Source organism: Scylla paramamosain, chromosome 10 (genome assembly GCF_035594125.1).
Source record: "Scylla paramamosain isolate STU-SP2022 chromosome 10, ASM3559412v1, whole genome shotgun sequence".
Taxonomy (NCBI): domain Eukaryota; kingdom Metazoa; phylum Arthropoda; class Malacostraca; order Decapoda; family Portunidae; genus Scylla; species Scylla paramamosain.
Genome location: NC_087160.1, coordinates 2,892,501 through 2,912,500, shown reverse-complemented (window position 1 = coordinate 2,912,500; position 20,000 = coordinate 2,892,501). Strand labels below are relative to the sequence as shown.

Here is a 20,000-nt window from a genome sequence, read left to right as displayed (position 1 = left end):
AATGGAAGGAGAACATCGTAATAGCCTCTCCACGTTGCTTGTAAGTTATTTGCAATTTCTAAAACATTTTGGAAACATTCATCCATCCATCCATCCATCCATTTATCCATCCATTTATCCACTCGTCCATCCATCCATGCATCCATTTATCTGTCCGCTCATCCATCCACCAATCCACTCATTCATCCTTTCTAGCCACTCATTCATCCATCCATCCATTCATCTATCCATGCATCTAGCCCCTCATTCATCATTATATTCATCCATCCATTCATCCTTCTGTCCACTCATCCATTCATCCATGCATCCATCCACTCATTCATCCTTCTGTCATCCTTCTAGCCACTCATTCATCCATCCATCCATCTACGCATCTATCCCCTCATTCATCATTCTATTCATCCTTCTGTCCACTCATCCACTCATCCATCTATCCATCTATTCACTCATCCATGCATCTATCCACTCATCCATCCACACATGAAAACTGTTTCCGAACCGTTTGCAGACTTTGTTTTCAAATAGTTGGCAAAATGTCTGGAAACAGTTTGGGAACAATTTATAAACATTATTTCCAAACAATGCTTCCTGGTGCTGCTGACAGGCCTTAACACACGTAATAGTTGTACTACTGCGGATTTATGAAATTATTGTTAGTAAGCTTTTCATATGAGGAATGTTCAAATCTGTCAATACTCATACGCTGTCGATGTCTATAATGCCTGTACAGGTTTAGCAGGAGGAGCAGCGAAGAAATTTGGTTGCTAAGCTTTGTGAATCTATGAGTCGAGCAGTGCAGAGGGACTCGGGCCGGCTGGTGACAATGAAAGCCGGCAAATCTGGGCCCGTGTTCGAAGACGCTTCGTTCTTTCACATTTTCATAGGCTATGTAAATGAATATTCAGATTTTTATCGGTGTTTTTTTTTTTTTTTCCATCAGTGATGCAGCATTCTTGATATTACTGAAATCTTAAGAATATTCTTGAAAACCTTTGTAATTTCCACTAAAGCGACATAAGGCATGTTTGAGAAAGCGGTCCCTGATTCTTATAAGCTCTTTTTGATCGCAATAAACTTTCATCAGGACTATTCTCAAAGGCCAGCAGAAATGACAAGATGGGTCTTCATGAGTGTTTTCCCCATCAGTTGTGCAGAATCCATGCTAAGGTATCGCTGGATTCATGGAAACACCTTTGACAGCTATCATCTCGTATTCTTAATCACTCCCTCACCAGGACTGTTTTCAGAGGCCACTGAGATGATACTCATATATCAGATTCTCATGTACGTTTTCCCTATCAGTGTTGCAGAATCCATGCTAGAGTACCGATAGATTCATTAAAACACCCTCGACTACCAAGGTTTCGTACCCTTAAACGCTTTGTTCTCTCATAAGGACTGTTTTTTTTAAGGTCACTGAGATGATTCCTCAGGTTCCCATAAGTGATTTTTCCGACTGATAATACGTATTTTGTATTATCATCACTAGAGTCAAGAAACCATTCTCTTCTTTCCTTGGTAACGGGGCAACGTTCCTCCCTCACAGGTTCCACGGCGGAGATTCACGAGTTCTCCCTGTCGTATTGCGAGGTGCCGCCCTGCATCGTGCACCGCCCCAGCAACTATGACGTCAACATCACCTTCACGCCAAGTAAGGATCTGGGGAGCGCTTCTGTTGTTACAAGGGATCTGATTCCATGCAAGATACGTGAATACAGTGGTGGCCAGTGGTGGTAATGTTCTGCTCTTAATTCCACTGTGTCTCTTAATATGAGTTTTTATAATGAAGAATATGTCTGTTGTAAGTTTTTTTTTCTTTTCTTGTTTATTGTTTGAGAAGTGGTTTATTTTTTGAGAACGTTGTTTTAACTTTTTTTTTTTCCCTTGCGTGGTCTCCATAATACAAAAAAAAAAAAAATAACATTGAATATAAATATATAAAAAAACAATATCAACAAACTTAAGATAGAGGAAAAACACCCAACAAACAGAGGAGATGAATACAGCAAAAGGTTACACAACTTCTGCCCGACACTGTACACACCAAAGAGACCCTCTACGCTCATTCCATTATCTTCTAAGCCTCCCTCATGCTGCCCCGTCGTCCCCATGCAGCTTCCGGCGCCTCACAGCTGGACACATTATCATAGCCACCATCACTTCTCACCTCAAATAAAAAACACACCAGTGCCTAACAACTGCACTTCTTTTCTTCTCTTTTCTAACTCTCCCTCATGCTGCCTCATCATCCCCATGCAGCTTCCGGCGCCTCAGAGCTGGAGACTATCATCATAGCCACCATCTCGGGTGTCGACTTCCCCTGGCCGGGTCCCGAAGGCTGCTCCCAACTGGAGAATGACGTCTGTCCCCTGCAGGTTGGCCACAAGTACAAGTACAGCGCCTTCATGCCCGTGCTGGAGGAGTACCCGGCCGTGAGTAACCTGCTGCTTACTTACTGTACTGTACTGTAAGCTGTGTATGTGTGTTTAGTCTACGTCAGGTTTCTCTTGTTCTGCTAACTATTCAGGGCTCTTTCGAAATAAATAAATAAAGAAAGAAGAAAAAAAAGTTAAGATGTGATGCAAGTACATAAAAAAATAATTCTTTGACTGTCATAGCGTCTCCTCAAGCGTTTGATTCAAGTTTTAAGCATAGTTTCAAAAGATACCACTGGCAGCAAAAAGAGTGATGCAAGAGTTCACCTTTAATAAGTTGCTGTAGTTTTATTTCGCTCAGTAAAATCTTTCAGTCATCCAAATGAAACAGCAAGCGTCACACCCTTAATACCAAGCGTCATACTACTGCCACCTGTCAAAGGGGTTGGTAAGTACACAGGAACATAAAAAATATAAGGAATTTAAGAAAGCTGCAAGAAATCATCAGGCTTACACGTGGCAGCCTCTTTACGAAATATACCTATAGTACGTACCCTTTTCCAGTTGTCATCCTCATTCATAAACTTGTCTAATATTCTTCTGAAATCTTCCTATTGACTCAGCACTAACAACTTATGATTACTGAGTCTATTCCATTCATCTACCACTCCATCTGAGAACCAATTCCTTGCTATCTCCCTTTTTTTTTTTATTTAACTTTACCAAACTTGAATCCATTATTTTTTGTCCTCTCCTGATCACTAACCCTGAGCATGGCACAAGGAGGACAAGGAGCGGTGATTACGAATGGGTGAAAGCATGCCAAACAAAAATCAAGACCGAAACTCCTTAACTTCCCTCACCAAACCCAGAGACAGTAGGGAGAACACACACTCACCCCGCACCTCACACCTACCACACACACACGGCAATCATGTAATGGTTTAATTCCAGTGGCCAGCCTTTGCCTTTCCTGTTATACTTTACCTTCTTAATTTCTTCCTCTGCTATGCTCTCTCCCTTCCTCTGCTCCCACCGGAAGTCCTCACACACACGTGACGGCTCGACCTCAACCTGCCTCTGTCCTCTGTTAAGCTTTACCCTCTTTCTTCCTCTGCTGTTCTCTCTTCCCATCCCCTGTCAAGCGTCGGACATACATTATTCGTTCTCAGTATAAATTTTGTCCAATAAGTGAAAGTATTCCAATATGTCCTCACCTCATCTCGCACACACCACACACACGCGGCAAAACTGTTCCCGCCAAACACTATTAACCCATTGGTTCCCGCCAGATCTCCGTGGTGGTGAAGTGGGAGCTGAAGGACGAGAACGACGTGATCCACTTCTGCGCACTGTTCCCCATCACCATTGTCTGAGGCAGCGAGAGAGGTGCATCCACTCCCTCCCCCTCCCATGGAACCTCCGGCCCTTACTCAGTCCTCACGTCTTGTCAAGCATTGTTCTCAGTCCTCACACAGCCCCGGCGCCTCGTTCATACTTTTAACACGCTCTTCTGGAAGTTACTGTGACTTCTAAGAGTATTCATGATTCTAGTGATAATTTAGCAGGGATTTATGCATCATCAGTAGGTGATAATAATGATGATGATAATGATAATAATAATAATAATAATAATAATAATAATAATAATAATAATAATAATAATAATAATAAAATACATGAGAAACCAACTAATAATTTTTGTGGCCTTTGGAAGTAGTGTTAATATGAGAGAGAGAGAGAGAGAGAGAGAGAGAGAGAGAGAGAGAGAGAGAGAGAGAGAGAGAGAGAGAGAGAGAGAGAGAGAGAGAGAGCAGCAGCAGCAGCAGCGGCAGTGTTTTCAGAATACGGGTCCGCTGATTTATATAGAGAGAGTAATGAGCGATGGACAAATACCTTCCCTCTTCGTCCCCACCACACTCACTCAGTCAGTCAGCCAGTCTCTCCGTTGCTTGCACACTCAGTCAGTCAGCCAGTCTCTCCGTTGCTTGCACACTCAGTCAGTCAGTCAGCCAGTCTCTCCGTTCCTTGCACACTCAGTCAGTCAGTCAGCCAGTCTCTCCGTTCCTTGCACACTCAGTCAGTCAGTCAGCCAGTCTCTCCGTTGCTTGCACACTCAGTCAGTCAGTCAGCCAGTCTCTCCGTTCCTTGCACACTCAGTCAGTCAGTCAGCCAGTCTCTCCGTTCCTTGCACACTCAGTCAGTCAGCCAGTCTCTCCGTTCCTTGCACACTCAGTCAGTCAGCCAGTCTCTCCGTTCCTTGCACACTCAGTCAGTCAGCCAGTCTCTCCGTTCCTTGCACACTCAGTCAGTCAGTCAGCCAGTCTCTCCGTTCCTTGCACACTCAGTCAGTCAGTCAGAAAGTCTCTCCGTTCCTTGCACACTCAGTCAGTCAGTCAGCCAGTCTCTCCGTTCCTTGCACACTCAGTCAGTCAGTCAGCCAGTCTCTCCGTTCCTTGCACACTCAGTCAGTCAGCCAGTCTCTCCGTTCCTTGCACACTCAGTCAGTCAGTCAGAAAGTCTCTCCGTTCCTTGCACACTCAGTCAGTCAGTCAGCCAGTCTCTCCGTTCCTTGCACACTCAGTCAGTCAGCCAGTCTCTCCGTTCCTTGCACACTCAGTCAGTCAGCCAGTCTCTCCGTTCCTTGCACACTCAGTCAGTCAGTCAGCCAGTCTCTCCGTTCCTTGCACACTCAGTCAGTCAGCCAGTCTCTCCGTTCCTTGCACACTCAGTCAGTCAGCCAGTCTCTCCGTTCCTTGCACACTCAGTCAGTCAGCCAGTCTCTCCGTTCCTTGCACACTCAGTCAGTCAGCCAGTCTCTCCGTTCCTTGCACACTCAGTCAGTCAGCCAGTCTCTCCGTTCCTTGCACACTCAGTCAGTCAGCCAGTCTCTCCGTTCCTTGCACACTCAGTCAGTCAGTCAGCCAGTCTCTCCGTTCCTTGCACACTCAGTCAGTCAGTCAGTCTCTCCGTTCCTTGCACACTCAGTCAGTCAGCCAGTCTCTCCGTTCCTTGCACACTCAGTCAGTCAGCCAGTCTCTCCGTTCCTTGCACACTCAGTCAGTCAGCCAGTCTCTCCGTTCCTTGCACACTCAGTCAGTCAGCCAGTTTCTCCGTTCCTTGCACACTCAGTCAGTCAGCCAGTCTCTCCGTTCCTTGCACACTCAGTCAGTCAGTCAGAAAGTCTCTCCGTTCCTTGCACACACACTCAGTCAGTCAGTCAGAAAGTCTCTCCGTTCCTCGCACAGCCAGTCAGTCAGGTAGCTTCTTTATGATCTAGGGATGTTAATCGTACGATAAATATCGTACAAATGCGATAATTATCGTATTTGTACGATAATTTGGCTATCCGCACAATGTACGATACAGAGGTGAGAATCGTACACGAATATACGATAACTAAGTGGTAAATAAAATTTTAATATTTGAAACAAAGAACTGGGGTATTTTGTGAAAAAAAAGGTCGATGTCAACATTCGCCGAGAGAGAGAGAGAGAGAGAGAGAGAGAGAGAGGGGCGGGGATCACTCTGCTCTTTCAATCTTGACAAAATGAAATCCAGGGCAACATCATTAAGAAGTTGAATTCATATCGTAAACCCTTCTCACTGACTTCGGTGGCTAGACATTCCAGTACACGCGGGAATGAACAGGCTGACATGCTGGCTCAGTCTGCTGCAGAGCTCGAGGGAGCGTGGAACCTCCGCCGGGATCTGCAGTCATGTCTCTCAGTTGTTAAATCATTAGAGTCACTGGGACAACCTCCACCTAAACTCCATCGAACCCATCCTGGGCGAGTGGGCCTCCATCGCCCTACACGGCGGGAGGAGGTCCTCGCACGCCTCAATGTGTTGCACCCTCCCTATACATATGCTCCCGTAAATAGCCAATGCATTTCCACCACAATGTACCACCTGTAACTTTACCGTCTTTGTCGCTTCACTGTGTGTGTTACCGGAAGGAGAGGCGGCCCTTGGCAGCTTACTGTCGGGGCCGCGGCCTCCCGCTAACGCAAACCACCCTTCTGGGTCATGAACACCCAGATGTGGTCGATAGACTGACTGAGATCAATTTAATCAGAGAGCTGTAATTTCCATGTATATATTATGCCACTTATATGAATTATGCACGATGTATATACATTTATACGATATGTAAATAAAAGTACGAAAGTGTGTCTGCATTGTATGCTGCATGATTTTTTACATGAACGTGTTCCCCATTTATGTACACACATAATACGTAGTAAGCCTCCTATGTAGCCTCCCTTCCTGTGTGCCTGTGTGTTACTTCTCTTTCCCTGCCCTGACAAAAGACAATAGTTTTGTGATAGGAATAGGAACCCCGAGTGAATGAAGCCTGTGTGAAGAAAGCATGTATTGTATATTGTATATGTTTTGCATATTGCATATTGTATATTGTATTTGTTGAATATTACATGAATAATTATATAAACAAGATAAAAAATGTATAAAAGATAATAAAACTAAACTAAACTAAAACTAAATGTCTAAGAATAGAAAAAAAGTTAAGATGGCCTAATACACACGCTAGGATAGTTGCAAAATAATAATAAAAATAATAAAGATTATCCCTCGCACAACCAGTCAGTCAGTCAGTCAGTCAGTCAGCCTCTTCTTCCCTCGCACAAACGGTCAGTCAGTCAGTCAGTCAGTCAGTCAGCCTCCTCGTCTCTAGCACAACCAGTCAGTCATTCAGTCAGCCTTCTCGTCTCTAGCACAACCAGTCAGTCAGTCAGCCTCTTCTTCCTTCGCACAACCAATCAGTCAGTCAGTCAGTCAGCCTCTTCTTCCTTCGCACAACCAGTCAGTCAGTCAGTCAGCCTCTTCTTCCCTCGCACAACCAGTCAGTCAGTCAGTCAAACAGCCTACTCGTCTCTAGCACAAGCAGTCAGTCAGTTTCCCTCAGCAGACAGTGTACAAGGAACAGAGAACACAAGCAGTCAGCCAGTCAGTCAGTCAGTCAGTCAGTCGTCCTTTCACTTTCCCTCTCAGTCCTCAGTAAGTAAAGGGCATAAAGGAGCCCACGAATACAACATCGTAGTTTGTGCTATAAATTCTTGAGGCTTTTGCTCTTCGTCATCTGATGTTTTACGATCTTCACTACATCGTCATTGGGTTCAGGAATGTGGGTGACGTTGGTTTTGGAACGAGATAATAAAGGTTGACGTGTTAAGGAGGTTTTACTTGCACACACACATACACACTCTCTCTCTCTCTCTCTCTCTCTCTCTCTCTCTCTCTCTCTCTCTCTCTCTCTCTCTCTCTCTCTCTCTCTCTCTCTCATTACCCTTCTCCGTCGTAAGCCAGATGATGTGCGTCCCTCGGGTCACTTCCTCAGGGCAGGGCATAGTGAATCAAAGCAGGCCAGAGCAGGGCAGGGAAGGGAAAAGTAGGCAAGGTAGGTTTCAGGGATACCATTAGCGTTCCTTAGCAAGACCGCTCTCACCATTCAGTCTTGACAAAAAACGTAAGGCTAATAAGCACAGACTAGCATAAGGAGCAGAGCAGAAAGGAATGTACAAGTGCTGGTTGTATAGTTAGACACGCCAGCGAACAAAACAAAAGATAACACATGAAATATAATGAAAATAATTGCATATATAACAAAATATGAACGCAAAACAAACATACATGAAAAAAAATGACTTAGCTTCTGAATTAGACATGAAATAGAGAATAAATCTGAGAGAAAATCAAGACGGACTCAAAAAATGTGAAAAAAGACAAAGTAAAGTGAAAAAATATATATAAATGAGGTAAACATATGGAACAAGATCATACTTGTATACATAAAATAATAGTAAGAATAAATAAATAAAAAAATGAATGAATAAAAACGAACGCCATCTTTAGATTAAAACCAACATAAGAAGCTGAAAACGAAGCTGGATCCTGGACTTGGGGACGCCGGGACGATGGTGCTGCATGTCACTCGGCGGAGTGCTGGCGGCGGGGTGTGGCCATCAAGCGGCCGGCAGGCTTGACAACAAGGGAACAAGGCCACAGCCACACGTGGCTGCCTAACATAGGCACTTCATACATACACAAAAGATCCTGGAGATGCAGTGAATAAATGGATAAATAAGTCGACGGAGTGTGTGGTAATCTTTCATCTACATACTGTTCCTTCCACAGTAAAATTTTCAGCCAACAGTTTTATTGTTTTGTCAGCGGTTTATGAACAAATGACGACCTTTATACACCAAATCATAGTATTATACATCCTTTTACCTTATAACTTACACTTTATAATGTTTATTTGACTTTATTTATTGGCCATATAACACTTTTTTTTTTATTGAGATGTTTCAACCTACATATTTCACTCCATCAATCCTTTCGTCTTGTACTGACCTGATCTACGGTTAATCATCACGTGCCTACAATTTCCACTACATTAGTATACCGAATGTACTACGACAGCGCGTCATTTCATGTATTAGTGTGCCATCAATGTACCGACAGCACACTGGGAGCAGCACACACCGATGAGCAAGTGTGCGTGTGCTTCCTGGGTGGCGCTGCGAAGCCTGACAACATAACCAACACCAAGTGGAGTGAGGCGTGAAGTGACAGTGAAGTGTTTGGCTCAGTGACACTGTACTGTTTGTCTGGTAAAGTGTGCATTGTTTGCTGGACCGCAGGAGGCCATGAGGGCGGTGAGAGTTGGGTAGTGTGGAGGTGGAGGGGCGTGGTGTGATGGTGTTGTCACCCGCTCGGCGCCTCAAGAGAACCACAGCGGGTGTCAAGTTTCAGGTTAAAAAATAGTAAAGTCTGCGTTACATTTAAAATTATTTGGTTATTCTCTGGAACACTTAACTGCTGTGGCTACACATTAAAAATAATCATGATCTTTTTATTATGCTTAGGACACACAGAACACGAGTGACACACACATGACATGCACGCACATACAGACACACACACGAGTCACATATGTAGTAAGAACTCCTGCTGGTCCTCTATCAAAGGTTAGGGAGAGGGTGTCATATATATATATTTGGTCAGTACATTTGAACATTATGATGACACGTCTTGCTGAGGAAACAAATGAAGTGTTGGGAGGAAACGGAACACACTAAGCAGCAGCAGCAGTAGTACATAGCATCATCAGCCTGGGGTGTTGAGCTGAGCCTAGCACACTGTGACAACACCTGTGGACACTGAATGAAACGGAGGAGGAATTAACACGACGATCCCAAGCTGTGGAACTTTTGTCTGTCTCGCTTTCCCTTATCTTCCTCCTCTCTGGCTCACACCTTCACTCCTCGAACAAATGCGACACAAATTCTTCCTTCTGGCTTTTTGTTTGTAGGCAGAATGATGGAGAGCTTGTTTGAGGTGTTTTTATATTTTTTTTACGCCACGTTTTGGTGAAGAACAGCGGTGAATACACGCAACACGGGGACTTGCATGAACAGGGAGACTCGATGAAGCTGTTACAACACACACACACACACACACACACACACACACACACACACACACACACACACGCACGCATACACACGCACACACATGCACACAATTGAGAAGCGTCCCTAAAACTTCCACCACCAGATGTCTCGTATACGTAAAGGCTTAACTCCAGCGGCCAGCCTTCTTCTTCCCTCTATTACCCTTTGCCCTCTTAATTTCTTCCTCTACTATGCTCTCTCCCTTTCTGTGCTCCCACCGAACATCCTCGCACACGTAACGGCTTGACTGTAACCTTCATCCATATGTTGTTAAGCTCTATCTTCTTTCTTCTTCTATTCTCTTTTCTCTTCCCCTGTTAGGTGTGGTACGTATATTATTCTATCTCAATATGAATTTCGTTTAATAGTGAAAGTTTTCCTATCTGTTCCTACCTGTTTGAATGACGCAGTTAGTGAGTGTTTATCTGTGATGTGACTCCCCTCCCTTTCCTTCTCTTCCTTCTCTATCACCGCGAAACGAACGAAAGAGAAAGAGAAAAAAAAAAAAAAAAAGGACACGATCGTACAAAAAAAAAAAAAATGAAAGAAAAGAAAAAGTAGCAATATGAACGAACTTACCAAACAAACCGAAAGGAAAGAAAAAGAAAAAAAATGTGGGATGAAAGGAAAAGAAAAGCCTTACATTAATATCACCTGTAAGTTATCAGTTAGTTCGGCTTGAATGGAAATGAAAGAAAGATCGAAATAAAAACTGAATCCTATTATTTCAGAGCCTTCATCTCTTCCTCCTCCTCCCGCGTCTCCTCTCCTCCTGCTCCCTCCTGCCTACTCGTCTCCTTCCTCCTATATCTTCCTTCCTTCCTGTTTTCTCCTTACTCCCTCTTCCTTCCTGTTTTTCCTTCCCTTCTGCTCGTCCCTCCTCCTTTATATTCGTTCTCCTTCCTCCTCTTTCTCATCCTTCCAGCTTCTTCCTTCCTCCCTTTCTACATCCTATGTCTTTTTTCCTCCCTCATCGTCCTCCTCCTTCCCTTTTGTTCATTCCTCCTGCTTTCTCCTTGCCCCTCCTTTCACCGAGTTAGCCTCTCAGCACACACACACACACACACACTGTACAATACACAAGGACACACAAACGTGCACACATATAATTCTCCATATTTCGCTTTTACATGAAGTTCTTTATTAGAAAAACTCCCATCCCACTAAATATGTATTACGTATATGTACAATCTTTACACATTCATAATTATATAAATGAATGGGTTATATGCATACCCTCCCGTCCTTATTATTATTATTATTATTATTATTATTATTATTATTATTATTATTATTATTATTATTATTATATACTGTTTTTATATATGTATTCACTGCTTCATTTTTTTTTTCTTTTTATTTTGTCATGATTTGCAAATAGAAGTAAGTATTTATATTTTTTCTCCTTTTTTTTAGTACTGTCTAATTATGATTTCTTTTTCTTCCGTTTCTTCTTAAGGGTACTGTCTTGTTTTTATTTATTTATTTATTTTTTTATTAGATTCTCGTATGATTACTGTTGGAGATGATGAAGTGCTTGAAGTGTCTGTGTTTACGTTGATACGCGTGTTGAGTGGGAAGTGACTGCGTGTTTTAAAATAAAGCAGTAAGTTTGTATGTGTTTGGAAGAGCTGTTTTTTTTCTTGTGTGTGTGTGTGTGTGTGTGTGTGTGTGTGTGTGTGTGTGTTGTTACTGTTTTAAAATGTGTTTTTCGTACCCTCTTGCACACACACACACACACACACACGACACTTAAAGCACAGGACAGTTACGTATGTTAGATTTTGACATGGACTACATAGTGTGTGTGTGTGGATAATGTCACACACACACACACACACACACACACACATAAAAAGAAAAGAAAAGGAGAGAAAGTTAGGTATATTGCAATGAATCTTCCATACGTGATAAAATAGTTTGATCTTTGTGGTGGTTCATTTCTACACACACACACACACACACACACACGGGGAAGGGCCATGGCTCAGAAAGTTACACACAAACACACGCAGCACACAGACCGTCCCGCTGAGTCTGTTACAAGTTCCTCCTGCTGGGGGCGCCGACGGGGAGCCTGACTCAACTCAACCAAACCTAATCAAACTTGTACCGAAGCTAGCCTAACCGAACTTATTCTAACCTAACCCAGCATACTTATAATGTAGGCAAACTTAACATGACCTAACGTAACCAAACCAAACTCAATATACTAAACCTAAGCCAACCTAGTATTATATAAGCAAACCTAACCTAAGCTAACATATCCTAACCGCGAAACTTAACCAACATAGCCTGATACAGCAGAACCAAATTACACCTAACCAAACTTGACCTAATTTAACCTAACATAATATACCTAACCGAACTTAATAAAACCTAGCCTAATCTGACCAAACTAAGCTGACATACCCCGGCACAACATAACCAAGGCAAAACTAACTTAACCTAATCTAACCGAACTTAATAACCTAATCTAATCTAATCTTAATAACCCAACCTAACCAGACACACCATAACTAGATTTGTCAAAACCCTAACGTAATATTGGCGACGGAGAGAGGCGGCGCTGTTTCCTGATTTCCTGATTATAATTCTTGCTACACTTAATAAAAATCCAAATAGAGATGGAAAAAAAAAAAAAATATGAGTCACGGCTTTTCATTATCTAGTTTTCTTTCATTATTGTCCAAAGACTTATGGGAAACTTTTGCATATGATTTTTGATGAGAGAGAGAGAGAGAGAGAGAGAGAGAGAGAGAGAGAGAGAGAGAGAGAGAGAGAGAGAGAGAGAGAGAGAGAGAGAGAGAGAGAGAGAGAGAAAACATAAGAAATAAGGAAAGCTGCAAGAAGTGACAGGCTTACACGTGGCAGTCCCTGTATGAAATATACCTACCTATTTTCCACCTATCATACCCATCCATAAACCCGTCTAATCTTCTCTTAAAGTTAGCATTAACAGCATCATTACCGAGTCCGTTCCACTCATCTACCACTCCATTTGAGAACCAATTTCTTCCTGTCTCTTTCTTAAACCTGAATTTTTCAAGCTTGAACCCGTTATTTCTTGTTCTATCTTGGTTGTTGATCCTAAGAATTTTGCTTACATCCATCCCCCTTGAGAGAGAGAGAGAGAGAGAGAGAGAGAGAGAGAGAGAGAGAGAGAGAGAGAGAGAGAGAGAGAGAGAGAACTAACCGTCTATTTCCTCTGTAAACTCCCTATATTTCTAGTATTTATTTTTTTTAAATTCTTTCTCTACTATTATTTTTTTTTTCTTATGCTACTCCTATGTAACGCAACAAACCTGAAATTTTAAATCTGACACGTGTTGGCTTTTTTTTTTTCTTTTCTTTTGCAGCTTCCCTTATGTTCTTTACGCCCTGATCATCGCCACGCCACGGGAGAAACTTGCAACACACGACTCAGCGAACAGACCACAGCCTCCCTCATGTGAGCTCGTGTTTTGAAACGCTTGACTCTCTCACCACGACTATTCTCAAACGCCACAGAAAAGATTAGTAGGGTTCTCAAGTGCGTTTCTCCTGTTAAAAATGTAGAAATCTTATTAATCTGTCACTGGAAACATAAAACACCATTGAAAAAAAACCCGTGTAACTTCAAGTAGAGCCTTTGAAAAGTAGTCGAGCTGCGGCGCACAAGGGTTTCATAACCGCCTAATCCATTCCCCGTGACCAAGACTCGGTGCTGCCTGTGAACGCTCCCTGGCCCGCTCAACTAGACAAGAACACTGCAGGCGACTGTGGCGGGGCGGGCAGCACCTGGTGGCGGCTTGACGAAACGTGTACAGTGAACGAGTTAGTGAACGAGTGGCGGTGAGTGAATGAGTGAGTTAGTATATAAATGGTGGTCGAAATTATTGTTAAAAGGCAGCAGGTAAGTAATGAGTTAGTTGTGATGGAATTTATATATAGAGAAGGTTAGTATGTGTGTGTGTGTGTGTGTGTGTGTGTGTGTGTGTGTGTGTGTGTGTGTGTGTGTGTGTGTGTGTGTGTGTGTGTGTGTGTGTGTGTGTTGTGCTGAAGCTGAAGCTGAACTAAAGGTACTAGAGAGAGAGAGAGAGAGAGAGAGAGAGAGAGAGAGAGAGAGAGAGAGAGAGAGAGAGAGAGAGAGAGAGAGAGAGAGAGAGAGAGGTACGTGAGGCGCGCGGTGGTAAAGACTCCTATAATAATAATAATAAATATCGTGCTACATCAGTCTGTGGATTACCTGGAAAAATATCCCGTATATATTTATATATAATATGTCGCTTTCATATACAATGATATACTTTAATCTACACCTACAAGTAGTAATGGTTAGTCCTAAGGTAGCAGTACTTGTGGAGCAGACACGCAGTCACCCTCTACTGCCTCTGCTTACTGCTTCTGCTTGTGGTCCAGAGTCAGCAGGTCGCCACGTGCTGTTCTGCTTGTTTTTCTGCTTATTATTGCATCACCACGCTCTCCTCAGTTCTCGTTTTCTGTTGTATTTTGTACGTACATTCTTAGTCAAGCTAGTTTTTTTTTTACAAAGGCCAATCTTTACATGTGTTTTTTACACGTGCTTTTGTGAATATCCTACAACCCTTCACTGAGTTTCCTTTCATTCACTACTCGGGCAGTCCCTCACTCCAGGCTGTGGGTCAGTAAGTGTGCCAGGGAAGCGTCACATCTCACACCATGAAGACTCACACAAACAACACACAAGGGAACGATCACGGTATAGAAGCGAACCTGGACCTGCTACACACAGTCCTCGTCCCTGCGGTGCGGCGGCGGCGACTCGGGTGGCGGCAGCGGCGACGGCGACCTCTGCGGGGAACGCTCTCATAACTTGTAAGAGCGGTGCAGGATGGAGGGCGTGCCTATGTCCGAGGGGCCGTCGGCGTACACGGAGAGGACAGAGGGGCCCTCGACGGAGCAGACGGACTCCTCAGGCGTCTTGGTCATGTCCCCCTCGTCCAGGGTGTGGTGCAGGGCGCGTTGGTGGTGCCGGTGGAACGACTGGCGGTGGGGAGGGAAAACAGAGAGAAAGAAAGGGAGAGAGATAGAGAGGAGGGGGATGGGAGAGGTGCTGTGCGTCACCTCTGGCTGGTGGATGTGTCATGATAAACACCTACACTGCCCCGGGACTCTCAGGGGTATCTCTCAAGGGTTGCGCTGGTTTCAAGCACGCCCAGACCCCTGCAGGCGCCCACGGGGAGTGCCGCCGGTCCAGTGGCCGCGGCACACTCCGTGGGTACCTCGCAGTCTGAGTGTGCGGGAAAGGCGCGTCCTAAAATAATGTGACATGCGAAGAGGGAGCAAGAACAGCGTGGCGACAACTACCACAGCGGGGCGCCGTAACGCACGCCACAGTTACTCGAATGTAAGTCCTGTGCATGACACTTAGAGGGCCACACCAAGCACCAAGAAAATTACCCACATGTCCTCCTTGTCTCAAAACAGAAACAGTAATGATGGGCGGGGCAGGAAGCAGAGGCTGATGGGAGGTGAAGTGAAATGAGTGATGATTTAAGTGTTAGTTAACAAGCACGACACAAGAGGCAGCAGCAGCAGCAGCAGCAGCAGCAGCAGCAGCAGCAGCAAGACACAGCAACACCTAGTAGTGAGTGAGTGTGTGCGAGATGTTGGCTTGCCTTGATGCGATGGTGTGGAGAGAGTGAGCTCAGAACACATAGTATGCACGCTATCAGCTGAGAGGACACAGGCAGAGTAAGGTAGTACAGCACCACAGTGTTTGCTTGGGTGAGGACAGCGCGGTGCCCTCACAAGGCGTCCACCACGGCAGGTCCTTGTGAGGGCAAGGCGGCAGTGTGCGCCAGAGTGACCCTGGACTGTGTCTGGTGGATCAAACAAGGGTGAGGGGGGACTTAAAGAATATCAGCGTGACTGGTGCCAGGGCGGGGTGAGGGTGAGGGTGTGGGCTAAAGAAAAAGATCTTCAAGTACCTTCTCTCGACTTCCTTTGCGACTCTGCAAGGCAAGGCATCGGTGGTTAGTCTGCGAGTGTCTGGTCTGCGGTACGGTTCTCACATCAGCAGCTACAGATAAAAGAGTGACCTTTGCACCTGCCAGCCTCTCAGATCTGTGGCACAAACCTTTAAACTTCATATAGAAAAAAGACTCTAGGACTCAAAAAAGTGATCCAAAAGGTCTAGAAATGACGTGCAGTGATTCATTAGCATCTGATTTTTGTATTCTTCCTTTGGCACAAACTTTTACACTTCATATAGAAAAAAAAGACTCTACGACTCAAAAGAAAATTATCCAGAAAGTCTAGAAATGACGTGCAATGATTAATTAGCATCTGATTGTTTGTATTCTTCCACTAATCATAACCGATCTAGCTGTATTAGTATAAAAAAAAAACTTCCATGCACATCCAGTAAGAGAGAGAGGGTAGGAATATTAGCACTGCAAGGGAAAGATAAGACTAAGGAGACTGACACACAAGTAATAGGTCCGCATTCCTAAAACATTCCAGCGCCTTCACTCCACTACTTTCAACAGACTCTAGTGGAAGTTTCTGAGGATTTCAAGGGTGTTCTCATGATTCTACAGATAGTTTAACAAGGATTCTGCATCACCAATAGAAATAAAACATCCGTGAGAATCTGGCTAATCATCTCCATAGCCTCTAAAAACAACGATGTGAGAGCAAAGAGTTTTACAATACCGGCCAGACTTGTTTGTGTTCATGCCGAGAGAAGCAAATATGAACAGTAGCGGATAGAAGTCGTGTGATCTCCTGCCCTCACTTCCACTGTGTCTCGTGTTTTCTCTTAGTCTTAAGTCCTCTGATCTACTGACAATCTCTTCTCAAAACGGTAACTGGTATATTTCAAAGCACGAGACTTAAAATTGACAGGAGAAGGTTAAACACAGAGGATGTGATAGAGTAGTGTGTGTGTGTGTGTGTGTGTGTGTGTGTGTGTGTGTGTGTTATTCGGCTTTCGACCTTGATTGTACATACATATATTTAATGAATCATAACAACGCAAGAAAATAAGGGAGGTTACAATCGGATGCAATTAGGCAGGCAGCTTGAAATATTGCTCCTGATGAAGATGCTCGTCTCCCCCCCCAAAAAAAAAAAAAGATATATCGAAAGTGAATATCTAAAATTATGAGAGGTGTCTGAAAAACTTCTTGTGTACCTGTGACGACAAATGAAAGACAATAATGAACGGGAATACAGGTGTGAAGAGCATTTAACACCTCCATACATTTTCCCTCCTACTGTACTTCTTCCTCCTCTTTATCATTCCTTTCGTGTCCTAAACTTCAACCTTTCCTGAACAAAACAAAACAAAACAAAACAAAACAAAAATATTCAGCGTGTAGGAAGGCACGCATCACACCACGTAATCAAAACAAGAAGTAAGAGCAACAAGAGTTTAAACCCAGAGTGTAAGGAGACACGCATCACGCTAACCAAACAAAAACACGCGGTAAAAATGACAGGTGTATGAATTCAGAGTGTAGGGAGGCACAGGAGACACGCGGCAGGCAAGACACGTGATAAAGGTGACAAAAGTGTAAATCCAAAGTGTAGGGAGGCACAGGAGACACGCGGCAGGCAAGACACGTGGTGAGCAGAGGGAGAGAGGGACACGGAAGCACACACAGGAGCGAGAGGCACCAACCTGCATGGAAAAGCGGCGGTGTGTGGCCTTCCTGCCGCCCCGCCGCTTGGAGATGTGGGGGTTGTCCTTCCTCATCGTCTTGGTTCGCAACACCTCCAGCTGCGTGTACACCCGCTTCAGCTCCGCCTGCAGGAGTGGTGGGGGGGAGGGTTTAGTGAGTGGTTGGTTGAGTGATGGGCTGGGTGAGTGTGTAAGAGAGAGTGAGTGAGTGAGTGAGTGATCGACTGATTGTTTGATTAATTGCATAACTGACTGATTGATTGACTAACTGCCTGGCTGACTGGCTGACTGACTGACTGACCAACTGACTGATTAACTCCCTGCCTCTCTGCCTGTCTGTCTGCCTGCCTGACTAACTGACCACCTACCTACCTTCCTTCCAATTTTCCTTCCTTCCTCCCTTTCTCCCTGACTAACAAAGTGACATAAAAAGCTACAAAATAGGTCACACACCGCTGGGCAAGAGGGAGGGAGGGAGAGAATGTGATGTAGGTTATGGAGGGAGGGAGAGGAGGGAGGGTGAGAGGGGCAGGGAGAGGTAACAGTGGTCATAACCGTGTAGCAGAAATGAAGGAAAGGACAGAGGGAGAGAGGGAGAGAGAGGGAGAGAGGGAGAGGAGGAAACGACACAGCGTGGGAATAGTGATTCAAATTATATTGCAGAAACGAAGGTCAGGAGAGAGAGAGAGAGAGAGAGAGAGAGAGAGAGAGAGAGAGAGAGAGAGAGAGAGAGAGAGAGAGAGCGTGGTAGCAATAATGGTCGTGATTATACCAGTGAGAGCAAGGGAACGGATGAGAGGCGTGATGGGTGAAAGGGGAAGGGAGGGGAGGGAGGAAGGGAGGGAGGGGAGAAATTGAGGGGAGATGTAAAGGGGAAGTAAAGTGAGAGAGAGAGAGAGAGAGAGAGAGAGAGAGAGAGAGAGAGAGAGAGAGAGAGAGAGAGAGAGAGAGAGAGAGAGAGAGAGAGAGAGAGAGAGAGAGAGAGAGAGAGAGAGAGAGAGGCACTTTAAGGGAGAGGGGAATATGAAAGGAGAGACAAGAGAAGCAAAGGAAACAGTAAAGAGGAGAAGGAGGGGAGGGATATGAGAGAGAGAGAGAGAGAGAGAGAGAGAGAGAGAGAGAGAGAGAGAGAGAGAGAGAGAGAGAGAGAGAGAGAGAGAGAGAGAGAGAGAGGCACAGACGCAGATCACAATTAATTAACTAACTTGGCCATACGCTCTCACACAAGCAAACCTTCATTAGAGCATAATTAGACCGTTACACTTGTTACCTTCCTCCTCCTCCTCCTACATAAACACTGCCCCCCTCCTTGTGTCCGTGTGTGTGTGTGTGTGTGTGTGTGTGTGTGTGTGTGTGTGTGTGTGTGTTATTGTTAGATATTAAAAGTTTTACTCTCGTATTTGTCTTTTTTTATTAAATGTTTTATCGGTAATGAGCTTGTTTTTTTTTTCATTTCATTCATTCATTTATTTTATTTATTTATTTACTCTATTATTATTATTACTAAAACGCTCTTTTTTATTTTATTTGTTTATCTATTTATCTATTTATTTATATATCTTTGAGCTCTTCTGTCGGTAAAACATTCATCTCTCTGTGTTGAATGTTTAGTGGAAGTTTGAAAAGATAAAGGTTATGGAGACTCGAAACGGACAAAGTTTATATCATATCTGGATTACGTATCTTGTATTCCTGTGATATTGTCAACAAATAACATAAACTAACTGTTATACGTGTCACCAACTCTGTCGCAGTAATTCAGGCAGGTGAGGACGCGGGACACGGTGATGGTGCCACTGACTGATGTTGTCACTCACTCGCTGGTTGTCCTACGCATTCGCCCCTGCCTTATAATGAAACGCGCGGCACATGCACAACTCCCTACCGTAACCACTATGACTTGGATAATCCGGCGCCTTATATCACTATGTAACACGATTTTTGTCTTCGACAAGCAAGTATTATTTTCCAACTCTTTTCATTGCAAAACAATAGAAAATGTCCATTATTCCTGTCAAACTTTGCTTTTGTGGTTTTTAGAATTATTTTTTGCCCCAAAATACCTAAATTTCACCATTTTTCCAGATACTTTCACAGAGAACTTTGTTCTTGTCTTGATGAATTGACCACATATGTAGCAGAATGCATCTGAAGAATGACTGCAGCCTCTTGATGCCAGTTCACCTCTTGTGATGTGTCCTCTCAGGCAGCCAAAGCAGAACTGACTGGTGGTTTGCAAGCCTCTACTTTTATATTGTCAAGCAGTACTCTAGAATATTCTTAGTCTTTCTAGAATGTGTTCCAGAATATTCTCAATCTTTCTAAAATATTTTTGAACCTACTTTAGAATATGCTGGATCATTCTAGAAAATTCTTGTAGATTCTAGAAAATTCTTGATACTTCTACATATTTCTACTGTATTCTAGAAAGTTCTAGAATATTCTGGAAATGTTCCAGAAACTTCTAAAAGTGTCTGCTAGAACATTCTGAAAGACTTG

The 20,000-nt window shown here is 43.9% G+C and overlaps 2 protein-coding genes across 4 annotated transcripts in view; one reads left to right on the top strand and one right to left on the bottom strand.

The window, feature by feature from the left end:
* LOC135104088 (NPC intracellular cholesterol transporter 2-like) overlaps positions 1-4,066 on the top strand; it is a 4,463-nt gene extending 397 nt beyond the window's left edge. Inside the window, exons 2-4 of the mRNA XM_064011020.1 lie at positions 1,547-1,651; positions 2,260-2,432; positions 3,668-4,066. Of these exons, the coding sequence (XP_063867090.1) occupies positions 1,547-1,651; positions 2,260-2,432; positions 3,668-3,751 (362 nt within the window). The 3' untranslated portion in view covers positions 3,752-4,066. The remainder of the gene's footprint in view (positions 1-1,546; positions 1,652-2,259; positions 2,433-3,667) is intronic.
* Positions 4,067-12,591: 8,525 nt separating this feature from the next.
* The window catches only part of LOC135104087 (metabotropic glycine receptor-like), a 136,838-nt gene continuing 129,429 nt past the window's right edge, over positions 12,592-20,000 (bottom strand). Inside the window, exons 11-13 of one of the 3 annotated variants that reach the window (XM_064011017.1) lie at positions 17,502-17,627; positions 15,805-15,828; positions 12,592-14,857 (exon numbers count right to left, since the gene is read on the bottom strand). In XM_064011017.1, coding sequence (XP_063867087.1) covers positions 14,681-14,857; positions 15,805-15,828; positions 17,502-17,627 — 327 coding nt within the window. In that variant the 3' untranslated portion in view covers positions 12,592-14,680. Of the gene's footprint in view, positions 14,858-15,804; positions 15,897-17,501; positions 17,628-20,000 lie in introns of those variants that run through there. The other 2 variants (XM_064011018.1, XM_064011019.1) reach the window with 2 other exon arrangements.